Source organism: Gossypium arboreum, chromosome 6 (genome assembly GCF_025698485.1).
Source record: "Gossypium arboreum isolate Shixiya-1 chromosome 6, ASM2569848v2, whole genome shotgun sequence".
Classification (NCBI taxonomy): Eukaryota; Viridiplantae; Streptophyta; class Magnoliopsida; order Malvales; family Malvaceae; genus Gossypium; species Gossypium arboreum.
In genome coordinates, this window is record NC_069075.1 from 10,950,091 (window position 1) to 10,976,462 (window position 26,372).

Genomic DNA, 26,372 nt, shown 5'->3' on the forward strand with positions numbered 1-26,372 from the left:
CGAAATTCCTTCTCTCCGGTTTTTATCAGAGTTGAAGCTAGACGAAGCAGAATGGATTCAGTCTCGGTATGATCAGCTGAATTTGATTGTAGAAAAGAGACTGAAGGCTATCCATCATGGTCAAATATACCAGAGGCGAATGATGCGAGCTTACAATAAAAAGGTTCGCCCTAGAGTATTCCGTGAGGAGGACTTGGTATTGAAACAAATTCTGCCTATGCAAAAAGATTTCAGAGGGAAATGGATGCCAAACTGGGAAGACCTTACATCGTAAAGAAGGCTTTTCCTGGAGGAGCACTGATATTAACTGAGATGGATGGTAGGAGCCTGCCTAACCCAGTAAATTCAGATTCAGTCAAGAAGTACTTCACTTAAGAGGTGAAAACCTTCAAAGGGCACCTAAAAAAAATGAAAAGGAGAGGCCAAGGTGAAAACCCGCAAAGGGCGCCTTGAGACCAAATGGGTTTTGAATTAAAAACCTGAAAAGGGAAATTCAAATTTTAACCAAGGATGGGGCATGTGGTAGTCTTGCTGTGCTGGAATTAATGAAGAGGAAGTACGCATGTCTTGTGGCATCGACAGAATACGTTAGATCTCCTAGGCACATGACAAGCTTAAAATGGTCCTCGTGGAGTTCATGCGGAGGAGCTTAGGCTACGATATCTGGGATGTTCATTTTTTTTCCCTTTTACCTATTTTTCTACTCTGGAAATATTTGCTTCCCTTGATTAATCTATTTTTCTTGAATCTTTTTCCTAATAAATTTCAGTTTTGTCCATCTTTATCTTTATGTTCACGTGCTTATTGAAATAACGGTTAATGGACTAATAATACTTTTGCAAAAGAGGTTTTGCATATTACTCTGGAAGTTTCTAAATGATGCATGAACTTTTGCAAATGAGGAATATCACGTGGAATATTTGTGTTAAAATTGGGATTATCTCTTCAGTCAAAGATATTGATTGAAAACAGGATGTTGTGTCAACCAAGGCATAGGAGAGGATCATGATATTCCTCATTAATGTAATGTTGGGCGTACACATCTGGTTATGGTGCCCAGGGAGTGGGGTAATAGACCGAATTGATGGAAGAGGGGGTTTTAAAGAGGGGGGAAACCTTAGGTTCTAGAAGTGAAACAGCCCCCGGAGTTGCAATGGGGCCAACCAGTTGAGCAAAATGAGTTGTTTCTTAGGTTTTGTTGAGAAATGCTAGTCAAGCAAGAAGGCAGCATAATACGATGGTGATAAAACTCTGATGAATAGTGAGGGATGACACTTAAAGTTTTAAAAAAAAAAAGAAGAAAAAGGAAAAAGAAATCATTTTCATTTCTACATTCATATAATTCATAACACATTTGGTTAAGAGCATCTAATTTATTTCGGTCTTAGCATTCTAATCATTTGGCATAAACATAAACATAAAATAGAGTCTGCAGAGCAAGTTCCCTAGAGGATAGTGTAGCGACATCGGTGAAAATTACAGATCTTATCTCCATGTATCGGTTATGGAGTAGATCGAAAATGGTGAGTCTTATCTCCATGTATTGGTTATGGAGTAGATTTTAGCTACTAACCTTATTTCTCTGAAGTTACGGAGAGCAGGTTGAAGATACAAGTCTTATCTTCCTGAAGTTGCAGGAAGATGACTAAAAATTACAGATCTTATCTCCATGTATCGGCTATCGAGCAAATCAAAAATGGCGAGTCTTATCTCCATGTATCGGCTATGGAGTAGATTTTAGCCACCAGCCTTATCTTTTTGAAGTTGCAGAGAGCAGGTTGAAGATGCAAGTCTTATCTTCCTGAAGTTGCAGGAAGCAGACTGAAAATTACAGATCTTATCTCCATGTATCGACTATGGAGCAGATCAAAAATGGCGAGTCTTATCTCTATATATCGGCTATGGAGCAGATTTTAGCCACCAGCCTTATCTCTCTGAAGTTGCAGAGAGCAGGTTGAAGATACAAGTCTTGTCTTCCTAAAGTTGCAGGAAGCAAATCGAAGATTACAGATCTTATCTTTATGTATTGGCTATAGAGCAGATCGAAGATGGTGAGTCTTATCTCCATGTATCGGCTATGGAGCAGATTTTAGCCACCAGCCTTATCCCTCTGAAGTTGCAGTGGAGCAGGCTCAATATGCTGGTATTATCTTCTTAAAGTTGCTGTAAGACTACTTGAAGCAGAGGAGCACCAAAGAAGTCAAAGATTCAGCAAGACTGAGCAAAATTGGTTCTTTTGAGGTCTTTGCTCCGTTCTTGTTACACAACAACATGCAAAGAGGGACAGCTGTAGACCCAATTTTTGGCCCGTGCCCATACACATACAAAAAAACCAAAAAATAAAACAAGATATTAAATAAGCCCATTTACAAATAATAGCCAGCCCAATTACAATAAATAATAAACTTAAAATAAATAAAACCCATATAAAAATCCAAAAAAATCCAAAAATTACAAAAACAACAAACCCAATTATAAGCCCAAAATAAATCTAACCCTAGAGCCCAAACAGCCCAATACTAGACTAACTTTTCAGCAAAAAAGGAAAGAGCTACTGCTCCCCTCCACCAGGTGCGTCGGCACACCGAGCACGACCCCTTGGCTCGTGCGTCCATGCCCCACGATCATGAACTCCTCCACAACTCCACAACCTGTGATTTTGAAGCAAGAAAATGGCCAGAAAACCGTTTGTATTTGGCTATAAAAGCTTTGATTTTTTGTTTGTACGGGGGGTTTTTGTTTTACTTTTGGTTAGAGAGAATATAGATACAAAATCAAAAGCAAGCAGAGATCGATAATAACAACACTTGTTAAAGGTGATTCTTGAAGTTTTTTTTTCCTTTTACGATTTTACTATTTTTCTTTCCTTTTTTCTTTTATGTGTAAAAGACGATCCGAGAGGAACTCACCAAACGTCGCACTCGCACCACGGGGAAGCCTTGCTCCGGTCGTCGCAATCAGTCACGGAGGCGATCGAAGGCTTAGTGTTAGCCTTGTTTGCGACTGGAAAAAAGAGGAAGTGGGGAAGAAGAAAGAGTTTGGGGTTTGTTTTTTTAAAAAAAATCAATGTTAAAATGCTTTCTTTCAAGTAAAAATTGATTTTTGCAGGTTTTAATTTAAAGAAATAAAGTAAAATAGCATTGGGAAGGGAAAAAGTCAGTAGATGACTTGGTCCACGTGCATTTGCTTTTTAAATGGGGGATTTGCACTTTTAATCCCCCTCATTCGAGTCCACTTCTAAATTGGCCCAATTCACATTTTATTGTCTTTTAAAATCTTCCCTGAAGTTTGCATACTGTTTTAATTTGGCCCGCGCCCAGGTGCTGAGTTTTGGAGATTTGGGTCATTTTCGTTTTTGGTCCTTGAGAATTTGTGCGCATTGAATTGTGGTCCCTAGTTTTAATTTGACGTTCTATTTATTCATTAATTATCTCTTTAAGTTTGGTTTATTTCAATTGAGTTTTTTTTTACATGTATAATTCATTATTTCTTAAATTTATTTGGTACTCAACTTTTAAAATTTATTTTAATATACTTTTTAGGTTACCTAAATAATTTTCTACTCTATTTTTATTTGTTTAAATTATAAAATATTATTATAAAATTCTATATTATGTAGTGTTGTTTTAAAATTCTTGTATAATATTTAGTTAAAATACCTTTATATATTATTATTATACATATATATAATTTATGGTAAAATTATCTTTATTCCATGTACATTATTGTTCTCGTATTATTTTATGTAAGTATTTTTTAAATATATATATATATATATTTAAATTTATTTATGTATAATTTGGTTCTCTTTAAAGGATTATTGTATATTTTATTTATTTTAGTATCTTGGTATATATCATTTACACTTTTTTTTATTTTATATTTACATCATTAGTTAGATTAACTTGTCTATGTTTTGTATTATTTCTTTTGAATTTCTTCTTACGTAAATATATATATATATATATTAATAATTATTTATATATTGTCGGTTTTCATATGCATATAAGTTATTTTGAATTTTTGCTTGTATTATTTCTTTGCATATATTTAATAATCTTTAAATATCATTGACTCCTAGTTCTTGTGTTGTCTTGCATATCATGTGTCGTCATTGGCTTTCATATCGTTTTGGCATATTATTGTTCATACATATAACTATTTTTTTCCCTTGTAATTGCATTATATTTTCAATTCTCGTGTTTACTTAATATTGATTGTTTTTATCCTCAAGCAAACAAGTATTTTTAATTCATTGTTGCAACTATCAATTTTTTAAAAAAAACTTCTAAAATAAGGTAATGTTCTATGTTTGGAAATTCAAGAAATCGTGCCCTAACGTGTTGGGTTTCGCTTTTTTCGTTGGTCTAAATAATTGAATACCCTTCTTGTTGCGTTTTGGAAATCATGAAGTGATCTCAGTTTTTGGAGGCTTAAAATATCGTGTCCTAACGTGCTGGATGTGGTATTTTATTTCTTTGAAACGAGTGAATCTTGAAATCTAGTTCGAGTTGTGCACACATTTTTCAGGGGATCGTATTTCAATGTTTTTCAAAATAAAAAGGGTTTCGACAATTATCATAACAGACAAGATAGAATTTTATTGAGCAAAACTCAAAGTGAATAAATTAAACAGGATAGCAAACCTGCTAAGGTACAATATAAAATGAGAAAAATATGTGCCCCAGATATCGCAGCACGAGCTTCATTATTCCAATTTCTTAAAGGCTCTTTCGACCTAAATGTGTATTTAAAAGATCCCGTGTATTTTGTTAATGCTCCAAGATGTATTGTTCTTACCTCTTGTTAATTTTGGGAGGACAAGACTACCACATGCCCCATATTCAAAATTTGAGCTGCTCGTTTTTGAGTTTTCAACCCAAAAAGCCCTTTGGTCTCAAAGTGCCCTTTGCGGGTTTTCACATTGGCCTCTCCATTTTTTTTTGTCTCAAAGCGCCCTTTGTGGGTTTTCACCTTGGCCTACCCCTCTTTAGGTAAAATACTTCTTGACGGAATCTGAATTTACAGGATTGGGCAAGTTTTTACCATCCATCTCGGCTAGAATCAATGCTCCTCCAGAAAAAGCTTTCTTCACCACATAAAGCCCCTCTTAATTAGGCATCCATTTTCCTCTAAAATCCTTCTGTATGGGAAGGATTTTATTCAAAACCAGGTCTCCCTTATGGAATTCCCTAGGGCGAACCTTTTTTTCATAAGCCCGCATCATTCATTTTTGGTACATCTGACCATGACGGATAGCTCTTAGCCTCTTTTCCTCAATCAAGTTCAATTGATCATATCGAGACTGGATCCACTCTGTTTCATCTAACTTTAACTCCGAAAACACTCGAAGGGATGGGATCTTGACTTCGATTGGCAAAACCGCTTCCATTCCATAGGCCAAAGAGAAAGATGTTGCCCCAGTTGAGGTTCTGACTGATGTTCGATAAGCAAAGAGAGCAAATGGTAACTTCTCATACCCATCTTTGTAGGTCTCGGTCATCTTCCCCACAATCTTCTTAATGTTTTTATTGGCCGCTTCCACTGCCCTATTCATTTTCGGGCGATATAGTGACGAGTTGTGATGTCTGATCTTGAATTGACTGCAGACTTCTGCTATCGTACTATTGTTCAGGTTTAACGCATTGTCAGATATGATCCTCTCCGGTATTCTATATCGATATATGATCTCTTTTTTTAGGAATTTGCTCACTTCCGACTTTGTAACATTGGCATATGAAACGGCTTCTACCTATTTGGTGAAGTAGTCGATAACCACAAAGTTGAACTGATGCCAATTGGAAGCCTTTGGCGATATTGGTCCAACCACATCCATACCCCACATAAAGAAAGGCCATAGGGAAGTCATGACATGCAGTGGCGAAGGAGGCACATGAATTTTGTCTCCATAGATTTGGCATTTATGACATCTCTTGGTGTAATTGACGTAATATCCTTCCATAGTGGACCAATAATACCCGAATCTCATAATTTGCCTGGCCATTGTAAAGCCATTAGCGTGTGTCTCACAGACGCCCTCATGGACTTCTTCCAAAATTTTTTTAGCCTCTACAGCATCTACACATCTCAACAGCACTTGATCCTTTCTTCTTTTGTATAGGATTTTCCCATCTAAGACATAGTCAATGGCCAATCTTCTCAGCATCCTTTTGTCATTCTCGCTTGCCTGGTCAGGGTATTCACGATTTTTTACGTATTGCAATATATCATGATACCAAGGGTGATCATCTTTTTCTTCATCTTCTTCAATATTGTAACAGTGGGCCGGAGTTTCATAAATGTTCATCCGGATGGGTTTGACATATTCTTGTTTGTTCACCTTGATCATGGAAGCTAAGGTAGCCAAAGCATCAGCCATCTGATTTTCGTCCCATGGAAGGTAGCAGAAGGTAATGTCATCAAACTCTTTAACCAATTCAAGGACCAGTTTTTGATAATCGATCAACTTGGGATCTCTGGTCTTCCATTCTCCCTTGAGTTGATAAATTACCAATACAGAATCTCCATACACCTCTAGAACTTTAATCTTACGTTCTATGGCTGCACGGATTCCCATGATGCACGTTTCGTATTCTGCCATGTTTCATACAATTAAAATCTAATTTACTAGTAAATAGTTAGTGATCTCCGTTTGGAGATACCAAAACTACCTCGATTCCATTACTGACGGCATTTGACGCCCTATCGAAGTTTAGTTTCCATGGAGGTTCTCCCAGAGCACCTTCTTCAATGGTCGCAACACACATCAGGTCTTCATTCGGGAAATCAAAGTTCAAAGTTTGTAATCTTCTAAAGCTCTACTGGCCAGAAAATCTGCTATTGCACCCCCTTTTACTGCTTTCTGGTTCACATAGACTATGTCAAATTCGGAGAGCAGAATTTTCCATCGGGCCATCCTTCCATTCAAAGCTGTTGACTCCATCATGTACTTTAGAGGGTCTAGTTTTGAGATGAGCCAAGTAGTGTGATACAACATATACTGACTCAACCTATGGGTTGTCCAAACTAGGGCGCAACACAACTTTTCTATCGACAGGTACCTTATCTCACATTTAGTGAATTTTTTACTAAAATAATAAATAGCTTTTTTTTTCCTTCCTGACTCATCATGCTGACCCAGTACGCATCCCATGGAATTCTTAAATACTGCCAAATACAGTATCAATGGCTTATCGGGGTTAAGTGGCATCAGCACCAGAGCGTTGGATAAGTACTGTTTGACTTTGTCGAAAGCCCTTTGGCATTCTTCATCCCATTCACCTGGGTTGTGTTTCTTGAGGAGGCAAAAAATAGGGTCACATTTCTTAGTTAGTTGTGAAATAAACCGAGCGATGTAATTTAATCTTCCTAGAAAGCCCCGAACCTCTTTCTAGGTACGCGATGGAGATAGATTTTGTATGGCTTTGACTTTGTCTAGATCGATCTCAATCCCTTTCTGACTAACCACGAATCCGAGAAGCTTTCCGGACTTGGCTCCGAAGGTACATTTGGCCGGATTGAGTTTTAGCTGAAACTTCATCAATCTTAAGGACAACTTTCTCGGGACTTGTATGTGCTCCTTCTCTGTTTGGGACTTTGCGATCATATCATTGACATAAACTTCGATTTTTTTGCGCATCATGTCGTAAAAAAGGGTTACCATGGCCCTTTGATATGTTGCCACCGTATTTTTCAGTCCAAACTACATCACCTTATAGCAGAACGTCCCCCACATGGTTACAAATGTGGTCTTCTCTATGTCTTCAGGATGCATCTTGATCTGATTATATCCGGAGAAACCATCTATGAAGGAAAACAACGAGTGTCTTGCCATGTTGTCCATTAAAGTGTCAATATGAGGCAGTGGGAAATTGTCTTTCGGGCTGGCTTTATTCAAATCTCTATAGTCTACACACATTCGTACTTTTCTATCCTTCTTCTGGACGGGGACGATGTTGGCTACCCACCCTGAGTATTTTACCACTTTTAAAAATCCAGCGTCAAACTACTTTCTAACATCTTCTTTTATTTTTAGCAAGACATCGGGCCTCATTCTTCAGAGTTTTTGCTGAACTGGCTTACATTCTTCCCTTATAGGGAGTCGGTGCACCACGATATCAGTGTTAAACCTGGGCATATCTTGGTATGACCATGCAAAGACATCTTTGAATTCTTGAAGTAATTCAATAAGGTCTCGCTTCATCTCCATGGTGATACAAGTTCCAATCTTCACCTCTTATCCCTCTCCTAAGCTCACAATTTCTACTGATTCTTTGTGAGGTAGGATTTGTTTCTCGCCTTGTTCTACCATCCTCAACATATTAGGAGATAGGTTGCAGCCTTGGTCATCTTCGAAATCCTAGGAATCCTCTACACACATATCTCGTTCAAAAGGAAATTATGAGCCACTAGCAGTGTCACTCATATTATTAATATTTGGGGACCTGTTATGAGGATGAAAGAAGGTAAAAAGACTCAAAAGAATTCAAGAACACTTATCTGTATGGTATGATTATGAATGAAGAATTAAAGAATATTTAGAAGAATGTTCGAAGAATAAAAGAATCCGAAAGTAATCGTTTGTATAATATGATTATGAATGAAATTGAAAGAATGAAAGAACATCTGCTCAAAATGATAATAACTGTGCATTTTATTGAAATAAGGTTTTTAAACATAAGCCTATTTCACAAAAGATTCTTATTACTCCTAGGCCTAGAGCAACAAGTGTGTTTTGGACATTACTCTGAATCAGCTCTAAAAACTACAGGAATCTCTTCCGCAGTCTAGTTATCCAAAACACTTCCAAGTATGTAGGGGCGAATGCTTGACAAATTTTCTCCTTCAGCCTCTTCTTCGTATGTGGCGTTGATGTCCAAACTTCTCAACTTTTCTTCTATGGCTTCCTTTCTTGGCGTGCCTCTCTCGGGATGAATAATTCCTCCAGACACAAAAGTTTTCAATATATGGGGGAATATCATTAGCTCCCATTTGATTTCCTCCCCCGTTAACCGTGCTCTTCTTCTTTCTTGCTTCTTTTTCAGCTTCTTTTTCTGTTGTCTTTCGTCTGGCTTAAATCCTAAGCCGAAGCAGTCTCTCTTGTCCTTCAATACTGGCGTTTCAACCCTTCCTTGGAGATATCTCCCAAGTCCTCTTCCAGGTAGGGCCCCTATTCCAACCATCAACTGTAGACTCATCCTCATAATTTTGGACAATTTTGGCATCAGAATCTTGCTTCCCTCAGTGATGAATGTCATATTAACAAATTCTAAAGACCGAAATGAGCATTTGATTGCTTCGTCATCTGTCTCCAAATAGGGTGCGTTGCTGCTTACAGCTGTAATGATATCCTCTTCAGCATTTATCATTATCAACCGCCCCTCGGATACTAATTTCAACTTTTGATGCAACGATGAAGGCACTGCCCCAGCTGAATGTATACAGGGCCTCCCCAATAAGCAGTTGTATAAGGGCTTGATATCCATCACCAAGAAATCCACCTCATATGTATTTGGCCCGATCAGAAGAGGTACGTCGATTCTTCCTATCACTCTCCTCTCTGTACCATCGAATGTTTTCACTATGTTCTGGCACTCTTTCATGTGAGACTTGTCTATAGGTAATATATTTAGTGTAGACAATGGTAGGACGTTCAAAGCTAACCCGTTGTCAATCAGTACGCTTGGCAGCGTATACCTCTTACAACGCATGGTGATGTATAAAGCTTTAGTCGACCCCCTGCCACCAGGTGATACCTCATCGTCATTAAAGAAAATAAAGTTATCGGCACTTATGTTGCTAACTAAGCGATCTAGCTTGTTGACGGAGATTTCATTGGCAACATATGTTTCATTCAAGACCTTCATTAGTGCGCTGCGATGTACTTTCGAACTTAGGAGTAAGGCTAGCACCGAGATACGAGCTGGTTGTTTACGTAGTTGTTCCACCACACTGTACTCGCAGTGCTTTAGGAATTTTAAAAACTCCTTAGCCTCCTCCTCGCTAACTGGCTTATTAACAGGAAGTTCAGATTTGGTCGCTTTTTCCTTCATCTCTTCGACCACTGGGGCTTTTCCTTTTACGGGTTGTGCCTTCTCGCTTGCTGTATTGTAACGTCTTCCGTTACGTGTATAGAAGCCCCTATCTTGGTCGTCTTTTGAAGCGTCAGCCAGGCTTTCCTTTCCCAGAATCGTCACGTTACAGTCATAATTCTATGAGACCCTCTTGCTGTCTTTGTAGGGGAAGACTGCAGGTCTTTGGATTATGATCCTCGGTGGCATTTGCACTCCAACTTCATTACTTTTGGGTCGTGATATGATGACCATGGGATAGTTAACTGTTTGGTTCTGCGCCGTCGATTCTCCTTCCGATGCACATATATCTCCCTCTCCGGGGTTTTTAGCTTCTTCATAAAACTCCATCTCTTTATTGTTTATCATATCCTGTACGAGGGCCCTGAACTCCACACACTCTTAGATTTCATGCCCTACTTTATTGTGAAACTCGCAGTAGTTATTTTCTTCTTCAGATTCTTTTCTCGAATCCAACGCGATCAATTTTCTCTTGACCATCTACTTCCACACTTGTCTCAATGGGGTCCTAACTTCTGCAACCCCGCATTTGATCTTCTTGGTCCTGCCTTCACTTATCCCGTTCACTCCTTGGTCGGTATGATTGGGGAGCAGGTTTCCTGCTACATTGGGTACAGTTGGGTCATCAAACCTCACAATCCCTATTTTAATAAGTCTTTCAACTATTTTCTTGAACGCGGTGTAGTTTTCGATCGAATGTCTGGTGATTCCCACATGGTATTCACATTGGGCATTAGTGTCATACCATTTGGGATACGGAGGCTGCAGTGGCTTTAGGTAAAAAGGAGACACTACATGAGCTTTGAATAGGTTTTGGTACAGCTCCCTATACGTCATGGGTATAGGGGTGAACTGTGGCCTTTCTGTGTTCTCCCTCGCGTTGGATTCTTGTCTCACAACGCTGTGTTGATTGGTGGTCACCGTCTTTGGTTGATTTACGATGAGTGACTTGGACTGACCCTTACTCAATGTGCTCGTGTTGTTCACTTTATTATCTCTTTTCCTCAAGGCCGACTTTCTGATACTTTTTCCTGCCTCTATTTTACCGCTCCTCATAGTATTTTCAATCATTTCACCCGTCATCACTATGTCTGAGAAGCTTTTGGTGGCGCTTCCCAACATATGAGTGATAAAAGGGGCCTTCAAAGTGTTGATAAAGAGCATTGTGATTTCCTTTTCTAGAAGCGGCGGCTGAACTTGTATGGCAACCTCTCTCCATCTTTGCACATACTGCCTGAAACTTTCATTTGATTTCTTCTCCATATTCTGGAGAGTGATCCTGTCAGGGGTCATGTCGGTCACATGACTATAATGTTTCTTAAAGGCCTGAGCCAGGTCTTTCCATGAGTTAATTTTAGCACGACTCAATTGGTTATACCATTTAGATGCCACCCCAACCAGACTGTCCTGAAAAAAGTGAATTAATAGCTGGTCATTGTTGACGTATCCCGTCATTCGCCTGTAAAACATAGTAATGTGAGCTTTAGGGTAGCTCGTTCCATTGTATTTCTCAAATTCAGGCATTTTGAATTTGGGGGGAAGGACCAAGTCTGGGACCAAACTCAGGTTCTTAGCATTAATCCCGTGATGACTATCGGTGCTTTCCATAGCTCTGAATTTTTCCTCCAACCATTTACACCGTTCTTCTAATTGTTTTTACGATTCTATCCTCGCATTTTCTTCTTCTGCAACTTCATCCAAATTAGGAACAGGCGGATAATTCGAGTTATTAACAAGGTTAGAGCCTGAGCCAGCTTGGAAATTTAATCGGTATCAAAGCTCCAGCCTAAATCTGCTGAGGCATGATCATAACAGATGGTCATTGTAGATTAATCTCGGGCTTCGTCGGTACATGTGTCAGAGTGAAGCTAGGAGGGTATTGAGGATCTTCATTAGTTTCCTCAACATTGTCCATGGGGCCCTTTCCTTTATCTGTTCTTCCCATCAGTAGTTGGGACAATTGACTCATCATCTCTCTTTAGGATTCCATCATTTGTTCTTTCATCTCTCCCTGAATCTTGGCTAGCTGCTCTTGTGTCTGTAACTTCATCTGTTCCTGCATACCCTTTTGCATTTGCTCCAATTTCTCAAGTCTTTTATCCATTGACTTTTTCCTTGTACCGTAGGGGTGCGTAGTTGGTTGGTTTTCGTTGGTTTTCAGATTACTGAAATGATTTTTTAATTAAGTAGAAACCTTTTATGACCTTTAATACATAATGATGTGATGTAATGCAAATGCATGAATGCAAAGGAGGCATCAATTTTTATTCAATTTCCTTTAGAAAACTTCACTAGAAAATAAATTCTTTTACATAAAGCTGAGTTACAAATAAAATTTCGCTCTAACGCCCAAAGTCTTAATTTTTCTAAGCAATGAGGCTAGCTCCTATCCCCGATCTGACTCTAACTCGTACTTTACACTCAGTGTGTCTGCCTGTACCGCTAAAGCTTGCAAGTAGTCAGATACCTCCTGAATCTGGGTTATGGCTTCCCCCATAAGATAATCCCTGTTTCTAACTTGATCTTGCTCATGGTGAAGCTGCTCCATCCAACGGTCCACATTTGCCTCGAAAAACTGAATCCGCATCTCACAGTTTTGTAGTGACGCTTCTAATTCTTCTATTTTTCTTTTCATTTCTTCTATCTTGCTCAAGCTTGCTCTCAATTCCATTACGGTATTGCGGCTTCGGTGCTGATGAAGAGACTTTTCGAGTTTTGCCACTCTAGCCCTTAATTCACCTCGTTCGTTTTTACTTTCTGACAGACTCTTCTTTAAATCTTCATTTTGTGCCTGAGCTTCTCAGAATTTTCTTTCCCATCGGTCGACTTTGGTCTTTTCCTCTAGAATTTCATGGCGACATTGTTCGGAAGTTTTACCTAACCCCGCAGTCCTCATAGACAGGCGTAGCTTCTTATAATCAATCTTCAAGCTGTCTAGATCTTCTTCGGCCTTAGTTTTCCCTTTTCCCCACTTCTCAGCCTTTGACCTCTAGACATCAGCGTCTAATCTCAGGTGCATCTTCTCTTCCTCCAATTGTTCGATCTTTTTCCCAAGCTCAGAACTCTTCTTCTCGAAGTCTTACTTTATAATTTCCAACTCCGACGGGGCGATTTGTAATTTTTCCACCATAGGTCGAGTATTTTCCAAACTTGGCCTAGGAATATTATTATTAACCCTCTTCCTAAACCATCCATGTAACGGCCTAATTTTCAGTGGTGTCGGAAATGGTGATTTGAGATCACTAAATTCGACAAATAAGATTGAACAAGATAGTAATTTAATATTTATGAGTCAAGTAAGAATTTAGAAGAATTTGTGAAATGGTGAAATTAGTGAATTAAAAGAATTTATTAGGTCAAACGGGTCAAAAATGAGGTATCGAGACCTCAAAGTTGAAAATCGAGCTATAAATATTTTTATAAATATTTATGGAGTGTCATTGAGTTAGTATTAAAGTTTAGTTAGAAAATTTTAACGTTTGGATGGCTAATTAATTGAAAAGGATTAAATTGAAAATAGCACAAAATTTGTTAAATTGTGAGTAAATAGCTTAAGTATTTAAAAAGATGGATTTAAAGAGCAATTAGACCCAAAGGTTAATGGCTGGACGGTTTGGGTATGAAATAAGCAAGAAAACAATGTGAACAAGGGGCAAAATTGGAAATAGATAAAAGTTAATAGTTAAATAATGATGTAATTGAAAAATCTAGATATTTTCTTCATAATTTCTCAGCCAAAACGCCATAGAAGGTCTGGAGAAAGCTGGTTTTCATATTTTTACATCATGTGAGTCTAATTCTTTCTTTTTCTTGATAATTTTATGTTTTTATGACTTTTACAATTAGGTCCACTTGTAGAATTCATTAGTTTTTGATTTTATGGGTGAAATTGGAAGTTACCCTGGATGGATAAGGGAATTTTATGATGAATTATTATGAAATTTAAGTTCTAATTTCATATTAAGGTGGTTTTATTAAGTGATTTTGATAGGAAATGATATTTAGGACCTAATTGTGAAAAAGTTGTGAATTGAAGGTTGCTGTTGAAATTCAGAATATAAAAGGTTTTGAAATAGTTTATAATGATAAAATAAAGTGTTAATTGAGAAAAATTAGTTCAATTGATGGGTGAATTGAGTAGGGACTAAATTGTGAAAACTGTAAATTTTGGGGTAAAAGTGCAATTTCGAAATTTGAACAGCATAAATTGTGAAGTGAAATAGAAATCAAATAAATGCTAATGAGTAGAAATATTTTATATTATAGATTAAGAATCCAAAGAAGAACGAGGAAAAGAAAAAGTTGCGAATAGTCCCAAAATTTCAATATCTTCTACAAATTAGCCGGGTAAGTTCATATGGTTGAAATTAGATGTTTATTTGTGAATGATTGAAGTATATAATGTGTTATTATATCTAATTTGTTGTGGGATTGTGTAGATTTTGTTAATGAAAGAATAAATGTGGAAATGCAAATTAGGAAAACGCAGGATTGAAAGTACGTTAGTATCGTAACGTGTGATGAATTGATGAGATAAGACCATGGTTGTTCCATGGAAAAGTGTGAAATGTAGGTATGGTATCATCCATACTGAGTTGTGAAATGTAGGTATGGTATTATCCATCTTGAAAGTTGTGAAATGTAGGTATGGTATTATCAAATCCATCTTGAGTTAAGAAATGTAGGTATGGCATTTCCCATACCGAGTTGAAAATGTAGGTATGGTATTTCAATGAGGAAAACCATACTGAGTTGTGAATCGTGGCATTGAGCAACACGTACTCAATTCGTAAGCCGTTTCCTAATTTGATTATAAGAAATAAAGAGAAGTGATCCAAATGGAAGAGATTGAGTAGTTATTCTTGTTGAGCTCAACTATGTGAATTATTATAACAATGGTTGTGAATCGCAGGAAACTTTAGTAAATGTTTTGGTATTGTTTGGAAATATTATGTTTGGTAAGCATTACTTTTAACCTATGAACTTACTAAGCTTCAATAAGCTTACTTGTGTGTGTTTAATATTTTTATGTAGATTGACTTGAAGTGAAGTGGGTAGATCGGATCAACACAACAAAGCACACTATCCAGATCAATTCCGGTAGCTTTTGTTTTATGTTTGAAGATTTATATGGCATGTATAGAGTTTGAATGAATTGAAGTAAAGATGTTATAAACTAGTTAACAATATTTGTACTAAAATAGTTTTCGGTAAGTAGCAGTAGTTTGACTTTGAAAAATCACTAAAAATAGTATAAATGGAATTAAATAATGAATAAATTATGGAATCGAATCTCGATGAGTCTATTTTCATATGGAAGAAGCAAAACAGGTATATGAGCTATATTTTATGAGATGTTTAAATTTTTGTGAAACAGGGCCAGAGCAATTTCTGGATCCCCTGTTCTGACTTTGGAAATTCACCATAAATTTTACAAAGATAATTAGAAGTCATACTTTATATGTACAGATTCCTTATTGAGTCTAGTTTTATTAGAGACAAACGACATAGTCATTGAAGCTCTGTACAGAGAGATATCTGATTCGTAATACAAAAGGTCAGAGTAGTCAAACCCTGAAACAGGGAGATTTTAAATAATAAACTGTACTAATTGGCTTGACCAAAATTCTAGAAAAAATTGGTAAGTAGATATATGAGTATAAATTCAGAGAAAATTTATGGATTTGGATTTTGAGTTTTATAACTCGAGATATGAATTATTTAGCAACTATGACACAGTTGGACAGCTTGTCTGGAAAGTGTGATATAAATTGTTTGAATTTGTTTAAGTGCTCAAATAAGTTTAGTAATGCCTCGTGCTCGACTCCAGCGACGGTCTCGGGTAAAGGGGGCGTTACAATCCATCATACTCAGGCGTCACCATGGAACTGACAGCCAACCTATTCATCCAGCGAGTTTGCTTCCAAGCATCTGATAGCTCCCGAACTTTCTTCTTATAGTGGGCACATTTAAAGGAGAATTCACACTGAGCAAGTCCGTAGGTCGTGGGTACAAACTGCCTCGATTTATATTGCCTTAACTCAAGCAATGGAGTATACCCAGTAGCTCCCCAAACTCCTAGCAACGGTACCCAATCAAAGTTACCACATCGATACATGATCTCATCAGGAACCATCCAATAAGCTCTCCACTCTATATCCCCTTCCTTGAGATTTTGGAGGATTTCCATCCACTTCTCCTCTGAGATATCCTTTTTAATTTGTATGGTTGCCTCCTCTTTTAACAGGGAATAACCTTCGGAAAACACCCGATAAGAAACCTTGTCTACCTTCCAAAAGTGCCCATGAAACCACACCATCAACAGTTGTGCACATCCAATGAACCGGCCCGTCTTTCGACACGTGCTCAGGGATTTGAACGTCTCAGCCAATATTGTCGGTACAGGTGTGATTCCCTTCTCAAGACGATCGAATAAGTCGGCAACTGCCTCATCCATGTGCCTTAAAGCCTTAGGAAAAATTACCAATCCATAGATGCTTAAGGCGAAGATATCAACCCTCTTTCTTTCATCTGGATGCGTTAAAACCAAATCTCGCAAATTCTCCTAAGGGATACATTTACTATCTCCTTTTTGTTGAATCCGAGCAGTGACCCAAGGCTCGCTCATCCCTGAAATGTTCATCAATTTCTTTGCAAAAGTCTGACCATTAAAAACCCTGGCATAAGTCTTTCTAACTTGAACTTTCAGACACCTGAGCAGGGTAGTGTATTCCTCCATGGTAGGTACTAAATCCACTTCTCCAAAAGTGAAACATTTGTAAGCAGAATTTCAAAATTGCACCATAACTCGAAACATATGTTTGTCCACTCTAATGTCTAGCAAGTAGGATATATCACCATAGCTTTAATAAAACAAATGCTTGGTCCCTTCATCCAAACGAGCCCATATATCTCTCAACTCTTGCAACTCATTTTGTGCTACATTGACGTGAGTGAATTCCTGCAACTCTGATGTATATCCTTCTGCCAAGCTATCCCCTCTCTCTGATTGTAACTTCTCTGACCATGCGCGAACGGCTGCATTATCCTCAACTTTATTTAGAAATTCATTCTCCATGTCAAGCTTTCTAACTTGGTAATCGAATACGAATCAACACCTCCTTTAGTATGCAATGTCATGCAAAATACAATCAAAACAAAACACAGGATAGTATCAAATGATAGTGATAAAATGAAAGCACATAAACGATAATTACAACACATATATGGGTAAATACTAAGGCTTGATGTGGCTCCACCCAAGGATAACACCTAAGGTTCACTATATGTAGTTCGGTTCTAGAGATAAAGTACCCGAACCAGCAGATTCCTCAATCCTTACCCATTATAGGCTCATATAGATCGAGTTCGGTTCAGGGGGATACATTTCCCTATGACCATGCGGAGATGAAAATCTCACGAAATCATAGGTACGGATGTACCCCAGAAATAATACACTTGTCCATGTAGAAGTGAAGACCTCACGAAAGCATAGTTTCTTCCTTCCACTTAGAAGGTGTGACCACAGCGGTCATGCAATGCAATGCAATATTATTCTAAAAGACCCGAACCATGACAATCATACAAACAAATGCAATCAAGATTTTCAAAGTAAATTTTCGATTTTTGACAAAAGGACAACAAACAATTAATTTTATGGCTTGACTCTCTTATCCCGTCCCCAGTGGAGTCGCCAAGCTATCGAAACCATCCTTAAATTTGAAAACAAAAACGGACGATCGACTTTGAAAATGAAATGTGGAGTCGCCACCAATGTTTTTTGATGAGGTATGATTGGATCACCAAGAAGTTTAGTCATTTTAACAAAGATTTTGGTCTACGAAATTTGAGAAAATGGGTTCGGGAGTCGGTTATGTATGAGGAAGGATTAGCACCCTCATTACGCCCAAAATTGGTACCAAATCGATTAGATACTATCCTTATGTCTAAGATTTAAAAATGTTTTTGAAATGTGGTTCCTTTTAATAACATTTGAATAACCCGAGTTGGTCATCAAAATTCTCTTGCTTAAGAGGTATATAGCATCACATCCAGCACGATAGGATATGATCCTTTATGCCCTTTAAAACATGATAAATTTCGACTTCCAAAAGTTTATATGTTGAAAACCGCAAAAGGATGCCCAATTATTTAGTCTAATAAAAAAATCGAAACCCAGCACAGTAGGGCACGATTCTTCGAATTTCTAGACATTGGACATTGCCTTATCTTAGAATTTAGAGAATCATGAGTGAAATTCTAAAGGAAGATTCGATTATTTTGAACAAACAGGAAATCGCAACCGAGCACGATAGGGCACGATTCCCCGAATTGCCAAACATCGAGTATTACCTTCGTTTTGAAGGGTTTTTAAAGACATGAGCGAAATTCCAAAGAAATATTCGATTGTTTTAAACAAACGGGAAATTGCAACCCAGCACGATAGGGCATGATTCTCGAATTGCCAAATATCGAGTATTGCCTTCGTTTTAGAGAATTTTTAAATGAATAATTATAAAAATAGCTTAAAACGCATTAATTCGACTTGCAATGAAACAAAATTAATCTTAAAGATTTGGACCTTATAAAACCAAATTTCATAAACCTAGTGGAAAACAATGATATGGGATAATAGACACACATGAGATGCAATCAATTAAAAAACTAATAATTAAGCATAACTGATCTAAAAAAAATATAATCAAACTCGCAAGCATGGATGACAAACGATTAATATAACAAATAAAACAACGACTAAATGATATACAACAATAATAAATATGGCACAATATGAATCAACCAACCAATCATATACAAAACAAAGTGGAATTTAGAAGTCAATTTGGTATAAGACAATTTCGAAATAGATGAATGAACACGCGATATATATGCTATATGAGTGGATGAATTGATAAATTTAAAATGGTTAGGGTAAAAAAAACTAAGGATATATAAGTAATCATTGAAATGAGTATTATAGGATAAATTATTTGAATCAAATGGTATGCGAAATATTTTCAACATAAATTCATTAAGAAGAATAAAAATCGACAATATACTTAATAACTTAAAAAATATGAAAGAATGGTAGGATACATGATAAGATACTAAGATAATATAATATAGAGAGAGATTTAAAAATAATGATTTTATAAACACAAAATGAAATTCTCAAGATGGTGTCATATATATATAAAATGTTAAATGAATCATAAATCAAGAGATGTTTTAAATGGAAAACTCTATTAAAATAATTTATATCAATATATACAAAAAATTATTTAAACAATATCTTATAATGAGGTATTAAAATAATTTAATGTGAAAAGAATTTTAAAACGATGATTTTGTCAAAAAAGTATATGGTTAACTTGAAATAATAGTTATTGTAAATTAAAATTAATAAGAACGATGTTTAAGCAAATATGTATGTAATATTTTAAAGGAATAGGATGCACAATGTGAAAATAATAAGATAAAAAACTTCAAAATAAGTGTATAAATATTGAAAATGAATCAACACATGTACCAACATTAAATATGTTATAAAATAATAGGCTATACTAATAGAGGACTAAATTAAAATTGAATTAAAATATGAGGGATAATTTTAAAAATAAAACAATAACAATAAAAGGACCAATATGCGGCGCGTGCAAATGCGTAGGGACTCAAACTGGAAATAATCCAATTCCCAAAACGCAGTGCTCAAGTGCGGATCCATTCGCCAAATCGTGTAAATTACAGGGCCAAATTAAAAGAGTAAATAAGACAAATGGTGTGTGATTGAGCGACCGCGCAAAGGGGAAGGACTCAGCGTGCAATTAACCCTTTAAAAAAAAGAGGCGCGGATCTGACCTACCCAACGGGTCAACATGCGGATCCCCCCTTTTTGGACGGCGTCCTTTCAAGCAAAGGATTTAAAACCTTATTTCCTTCTTTTCAAATGCAGCCACCCTTTCAACCCTAATTTCAGTCCTAAAATTAATTTGTTAAAACCCATTCCAGCGACCGCCGATCCACCATTTTATTCGGTGGCCGACAATGCACGAGCAGCGACCAGATTCCACCGACGAAGGCACCATTCGAGGAAACCTGGTATGCTATTTTATTTTTTCTTTTCTCTTTAAAAAAAAACCTAGATCTAATACTGTTCAATCAAGGAAGATGAAGCCGAATGCAAGAAAAACACTTAATATCATCCGAACCTCGTCTGTATCTCAATATTTCTGAGATATTCGGGACTTTATTGGTATCATCTCAATATTTCTTTCTAAAATCGCAAGCAAATGAGAAGAAAAAAAGAATAAACAGACTTGAAAATCACCTTTACTATTTTTTGGATTTCTCTTTCTCTGTTTTGTGTGCGTGCGTTCGTAAAAAAAAGAGCAATACATTGCTTTCGATTTTATAGTCGAAATCCCAAAAAAAATCAAAAATAAAAAATACAATTTTCTCTTCTTTTATATTTGCTGCTGTGGTTTGTCTTGTTTGTTTGTAGGTGCGGAGGTACGGGGCCAGCTATGGAGGGTATGTGGCACTCGACGTGGGGGCCTACGGAGGTGCGCGTGGCGGTCGTACCGTGCTGTGGGCTGGGGGTTGTACGGCACCTAGAGGCTGCGGTATTAAGCAAAGGCTAAGGTTTCTGAAATTTGGTTTAGATATTGGGCCTATCGGGCCATCAGGGTTATGGGTTAGAGATGGGGCTGATTGGTTTTGCAAATGGGCTTGTAACTGGGCTATTGAATTTGGGCTATGTAATTGGGACATTTTAATGGACTGTTAACATTTGATTTAATTTTAATTTATTTTGGATTTTGGTTCTTCTTTGGGCCCGGGCAAATTGGCCTGTTTACACTAATTATTCTAAATTTTTGACAGAATGAGTATTGATTTAAGATTAAGTTAAGTAATAAGTAGTCTGGTCGAATGTGAATTCTCTTATATGGGTTATTGTGAATCTTTTGGATAAGTTATTTATAATTTAAGTTTCAGAAATAATGAATAAGTGCATGAATGATCGTTGATGATAGTAAGCACATTTGATAAAGAATCCGATGAGTCTAATATGTGATGCATTGTGCATGCATGCTATGACATTTAATCATGACCATGTATGTGTTCATTTGGAATGTATATTGTGAAATGTGAACTATGGGTATAAATGATTAACTAATGACAAAACTTGAGTATTGATTAGATGAGTAAAACATGAGGGAATTGTGTAAGAGTAAAGTTATTATGTGCAGCAATTCATGAATGAAAAGAAGAATGATGAGTATGCAAGTAAAGTCTGATCCAAAAAGGGGTAAAACTTAGACTTGTAATTTGATGAAAGGTTAGAAGAGCCCAAGTGTATAGGTATTGGTGATGATGAATTACATCCATGAATGTATGAATGTTTGTTGAGTATGATGTGTGTCTCTGACAGTGAATCCTAAGTTAAAGTAGGTTGTATGAGTATGTTTGGAAATATGCGATGAGATGTTAAACAGTTTTGTGTTTATATGAATCGAGTGTTGAGTCTTAAACGGTGTCAATGTATGATGGGTTTGTCAAGTGAGTCACTAAGCCGACTCTTGCATATATGATGTGTGTTCTTAAAACTTCTGTGAATAGTGGATGAGACATGAAACAAAAGCTCGATGAGTATGATGTGATGATTCTGATGAGTAATGTCTGACTTATGGACTTCTATGTATGATTGCATGAAATTTGATGGTCTAAGCATGAGATATGAATCTTGAGTTTAAAGGATGTTTACATCTAATGGGCTAGCATAACAATAGAGGCAAGAATAATAAACAAAAACACCAAAAAATTTATTTTTAACAAATGAAATTAAAGAAAACTGAATAACATTAACATGGGATTAAAATCTAAATACAAAAAAGGTTGAAGGCTTAACTAGGAAAATAAACCCTAGCTACAGTTATAACTAACTTAACTACTAACTATAGAACTAAGAAAAGCAAAGAAAATCCTCACAAAACTTTGAACCTTACCACAACTAGCGATTTTCCAAATTCACTTATTTGAACCTTTCAAGGACAATATTTAACCTTTACAATCTTTAACTATTCAATAGGCAATGTCACTTCCACTTAAGGTTTTCTACCTAAAACTTTAAGTAAATCCTCATAAAAATAAGAAATAAAATTGAGAATGGATTATCACCTCTAGAATGTAGATATACAACAATTAAACCCTCTCACAAATCAAGACAACACTTGAAAGAATGACTCACAACTAAAACCACAAGTGTGTACAAGTAAAATAAGATGATAATAAGAATTAATTAAATTTTAGCTCTTGATCTTTGTAAAAATGTTTCTTGTCTTCATATAAGTGTCATTGAATCATATTTATACCCTCTTATTGAATTATGGATGTTTGGAGTTGTTGGAGGGAGTTTCTAGCCGTTGAAAGCATTTATTTCGCGCATTTAATGTAACCTGTAGCAATGTGTCTCGAGACACAAAACTCTTATCTTGAGAGATGAAGAACAAAAATATGATCATTGGAGCCTATAGTCTCGAGACACAATAGGCTTGTCTTGAGAAAATTAGCCATTTGTCTTAAGATAAATACTTGATTATCTTGAGACACGCTTCCCTAAAGCAAACCCTAGCTTCGGTATTAGATTGTCTCAAGACATATGGGCTTTTGTCTCAACACTGAGCACCTCTAAAGTGATATTTAGCTTCAATTTGGTATTATATTGAGACAAATGGGCTTTTGTCTCAAGATAGGGCACCCTTGAAGAAATTTTAGCTTCGATGTTAGTCTGTCTCGAGACAAACAGGCTTGTGTCTCAAGACAATGTTGGAAAAGTTGAAAAATAAGGCTTAGAAACATTTTTAAGGACTTGGTGATATGGAAAAACTTTTGTAGAAAGATTTAAGTTATTTAGAAACTTTATTTGTTAGTTTATAATATTTGAAAACATACTTGGATGTGATCAAATAATTTATGTAAATTTGATTAAGAGAATTCAAGTAATTTTTTTAATCGAGTTGGTGTCGAGTTGACTCGTAATACTAACTCAATCACACACATCAATTAATAGTATAGATAAAGGTATAATGTTTCTAAGTTAGAATTTTAATATAGATATATATATTCATTAAATAAAAATAGATAAAATATAATAATATTTAAAATTTATAAATAAACTAATTACTCCTTTTTTTAAAAATACTTAAAAAATATTTGGGTTGATTTTCTATACCATCCACAATATTCCTATTAACTCTTAAAAACTTGATTTATATGATATTGATATAGATATAGAATGTAATATTCTAACCACGAGACACCTTAAATATAATTTGTTTGGCCATCCTTGGTCCAAGGTCAATTTGATTCCTCAGAGTCAGAGTGATGCCAATTTGTTGGGATAGTCCATGATCTTAATTGATTAATTGTTCCGTGCAAGCCAGCAAACTTAGACCATCTCCATTTCGTCTATCCATTGGTCGCCAAAGCTTATTTTCTTCTTCCATCTCCACTAGGGATACAAATATGTGTATTATTAATGAATCTGACCTCACCAAGAAATTTTAAAATTAAATATTTATATTTATATTTATATTTATATTTCAACAAATATCATCAAATGACTCATTATTAGTAGATGACAAATCTTAATCTTACCAACGAATTTTTGAATGTATCTGTTTCAGATTTTTTTTAAATGGATTTTAGGTGAGAGGTTTTTTATTATAATAAGTATGGTTTGATTATTGTAATTGTTTGTTTCGTCTTACTGTATAAAATCAATATTTACTTTATATAAATATATATATATATATGACATAATGTCAAATTCAATTATTGTCATTCATAATTTTTATCAATTTAACTCTCATTCTTTTTTTAATTAAATTTGGCTATTAATATTTTTTAAAAATGTCAAAATGATTTTTTAATGTAAATCTTAATTAAAATATTAATTTTTTTAATAATGTTGCCGTGATAATTCACGTGTTAGTCTGCATGCACTCCATGCTGACTCATATCACAAAAAGTAATAAGGATGAGATATGAAAAGGTAGCCTTATTCAAAACCCCGGTTATGAAATCTCCTCTCTCCCACTTCCTATGTTGGGACACACCGTTCTTATAGAGATGCACTTTCACATCTTCTTAACCCTAAATGGTTGGGAAGAGAAAAGTTCCTTTTTTTAGGTTACTCATAGGAACAAATCCAGTGGAGACAATGTGGGGCTTGTAGTTCAGAGGATTAGAGCACGTGGTTACGAACTATGGTGTCAGGGGTTGGAATCCCTCCTTGCCCACATCAAGCCCAAAAGGGAAGGACCTTTCCCTTTGGTAGAGGTAGAAAAATCATGATCGGGATAGCAAACCCAAAGTTATGGAACTTGAGAGCTTAGGTCTTTTGCCAAAATGGAGTGGCCTTTTATTTATTATTTATCATATATTTTTACTTTTCTATTTTATATATAGTATTACCTGCCAAAAGAAAATAAAATAAGCATTTTTTTATGCCCTGTGACTCTTCCTCAGTCAAGCTTGGGCAGAATAGCAGAGCAAGTACAAGTATTAGTAGCATAGAAAAATGTGCTCCTCGTCATTAAATTAATGTGTTTTCTCGCGGTAACTGTGGCCTCTCGGGAGAATCGATGACTACATCTTTAAGGCATGAGTTCTAGTTTTATAAATGTTTCTTCGTAGGAACATTAATGAATCAGATCAATTATTCTTCGTGCTTTGTAAGCAAACATACATATATGTTGACCAAAAGTGTATACTTCGTTGGCAACAAATAATTTAAAAATATAAAAATATTCAAAAAAAATACAAATTAAAAAAATTAATAAATTAGGATGAAGTACATATTGGTTGTCATGCGGGCTACCATGTTGAAAATTTTAACATTTTAGTCAATATTTTCATTTAAAACAATTAAGTAGACTCTTTTTAAAAGGTTGATGATCAAATTTAGCTAAAATAAAAAAGAATAAAAATCGAATTGACAAAAAAATGTAAACATTAAAGGCTAAATTTTACATTATGCCTATAACTATTAAATCTTAAAAGGGATAATATAATTTTTGCCCCGTGAACTTGGCAACTAGGTCCATTTTGATACCTGTACTTTTTTTATCTACTTTGGTACTTAAACTTGACAACTAGATTCATTTTGGTCCTTGAACTTGAAAAATATAAAAGTTTGATGGCATGGCCTTTTGAGATCGTGCCACATCATCACTTGAAAATTAAAAAAATATATAAAATTTTAGGTGATGGCGTGGTACAATATTAGAGTGTAACATACAGTGTTCTAATAACTAGATTAGTGATTGAACTAGTTAGACCATTAGTTCATGGTTCAATCGATTGCATTGGGTCTACAACTATACCAACAATAATTAAAAATAATAATTCATAATTCTATTATTTTAAATATTAAAAAATTTATTAAACTGGTTTAACATGTTCAACTATTGGTTTTTGTGTTTTTTTTATCGGTTTCGAGTAGTTTTCAATTCAATCAGCCCAACCCCTTTGTTTGGACTAGTATATGGTCGATTATCGGTCCAATCAGTCTGACCAATCAATCTAGTCATATTCCAAGAAAATTGATCATATCATCAAATCTTGACGAAATTCAAGTTCAGGGACCAAAATGATTCTAGTTGCAAGTTTAGGTATCAAAGTGAACCAAAAATAAAAATAAAAATATCAAAATGTATCTAGATGCCAAGTTTATAGGCCAAAAATTATATTATTCAAATTTAAAAGTGTAAAAGTGTAATAATGAATTATATAAAAAAAAACCTAAATTCTTTTGCTTTCTTCCTTACCCATATATCTCAAAACTAAAAATCAAAATGAGAATTTTAGAAATTTTTGTTTTGAAGAATTATGCTTAAATATTTGATTTTTTTTAAAAATTAAAGATATTATAAATAACTAGCAAAAATTAAATTGAGGTGAGACAAGGGTGGGAATGGATGTTTCCAACATCCATGAAATTGGTAGTAGTTTTTAAGATTACACATCTATAATGGAGCAAAACGGATGATAATATAGAGCATGCAAACGATGCAGCAATAGTGGATTTACCAACATCCATCCCAATACACTCCATTCTCATACCTAACTAAAAACTCGTATGGCTGCTAATGTAATAACATAGGGAAATAGTTAGACATAAAATAAAAAATAATTAGTACAAATTTAAACTTAATATTAGAAAGATGAGTAAAAACTCTTGTAAAAAAAAAAAGGAATTTTTTTCTCCTCTTTACTAAA

The 26,372-nt window shown here is 35.6% G+C and overlaps 1 protein-coding gene and 1 long non-coding RNA gene across 2 annotated transcripts; both read left to right on the forward strand.

Moving 5' to 3' along the window:
* The first annotated feature begins 14,393 nt into the window (after positions 1-14,393).
* Positions 14,394-15,383, forward strand: LOC128293908 (uncharacterized). Its single transcript, XR_008284037.1, has 2 exons — positions 14,394-14,438; positions 15,126-15,383. It is a non-coding gene; the product is annotated as an uncharacterized LOC128293908 (long non-coding RNA).
* Positions 15,384-20,045: 4,662 nt separating this feature from the next.
* LOC128293732 (uncharacterized) lies at positions 20,046-20,907 on the forward strand. The gene is made up of 2 exons (XM_053029235.1): positions 20,046-20,189; positions 20,593-20,907. The coding sequence occupies exons 1-2, from the start codon at positions 20,136-20,138 to the stop codon at positions 20,875-20,877; spliced, it is 339 nt and encodes a 112-aa protein (XP_052885195.1). The 5' UTR covers positions 20,046-20,135; the 3' UTR covers positions 20,878-20,907.
* The last annotated feature ends 5,465 nt before the right edge of the window (positions 20,908-26,372 follow it).

Bases quoted from the DNA above. Each gene is read 5' to 3' on its own strand.
- LOC128293732 (XM_053029235.1), top strand. From the start codon at position 20,136: ATGCACGAGCAGCGACCAGATTCCACCGACGAAGGCACCATTCGAGGA. The intron at 20,190-20,592 runs GTATGCTATTTT...GTTTGTTTGTAG, and splicing joins GCACCATTCGAGGAAACCTG to GTGCGGAGGTACGGGGCCAG.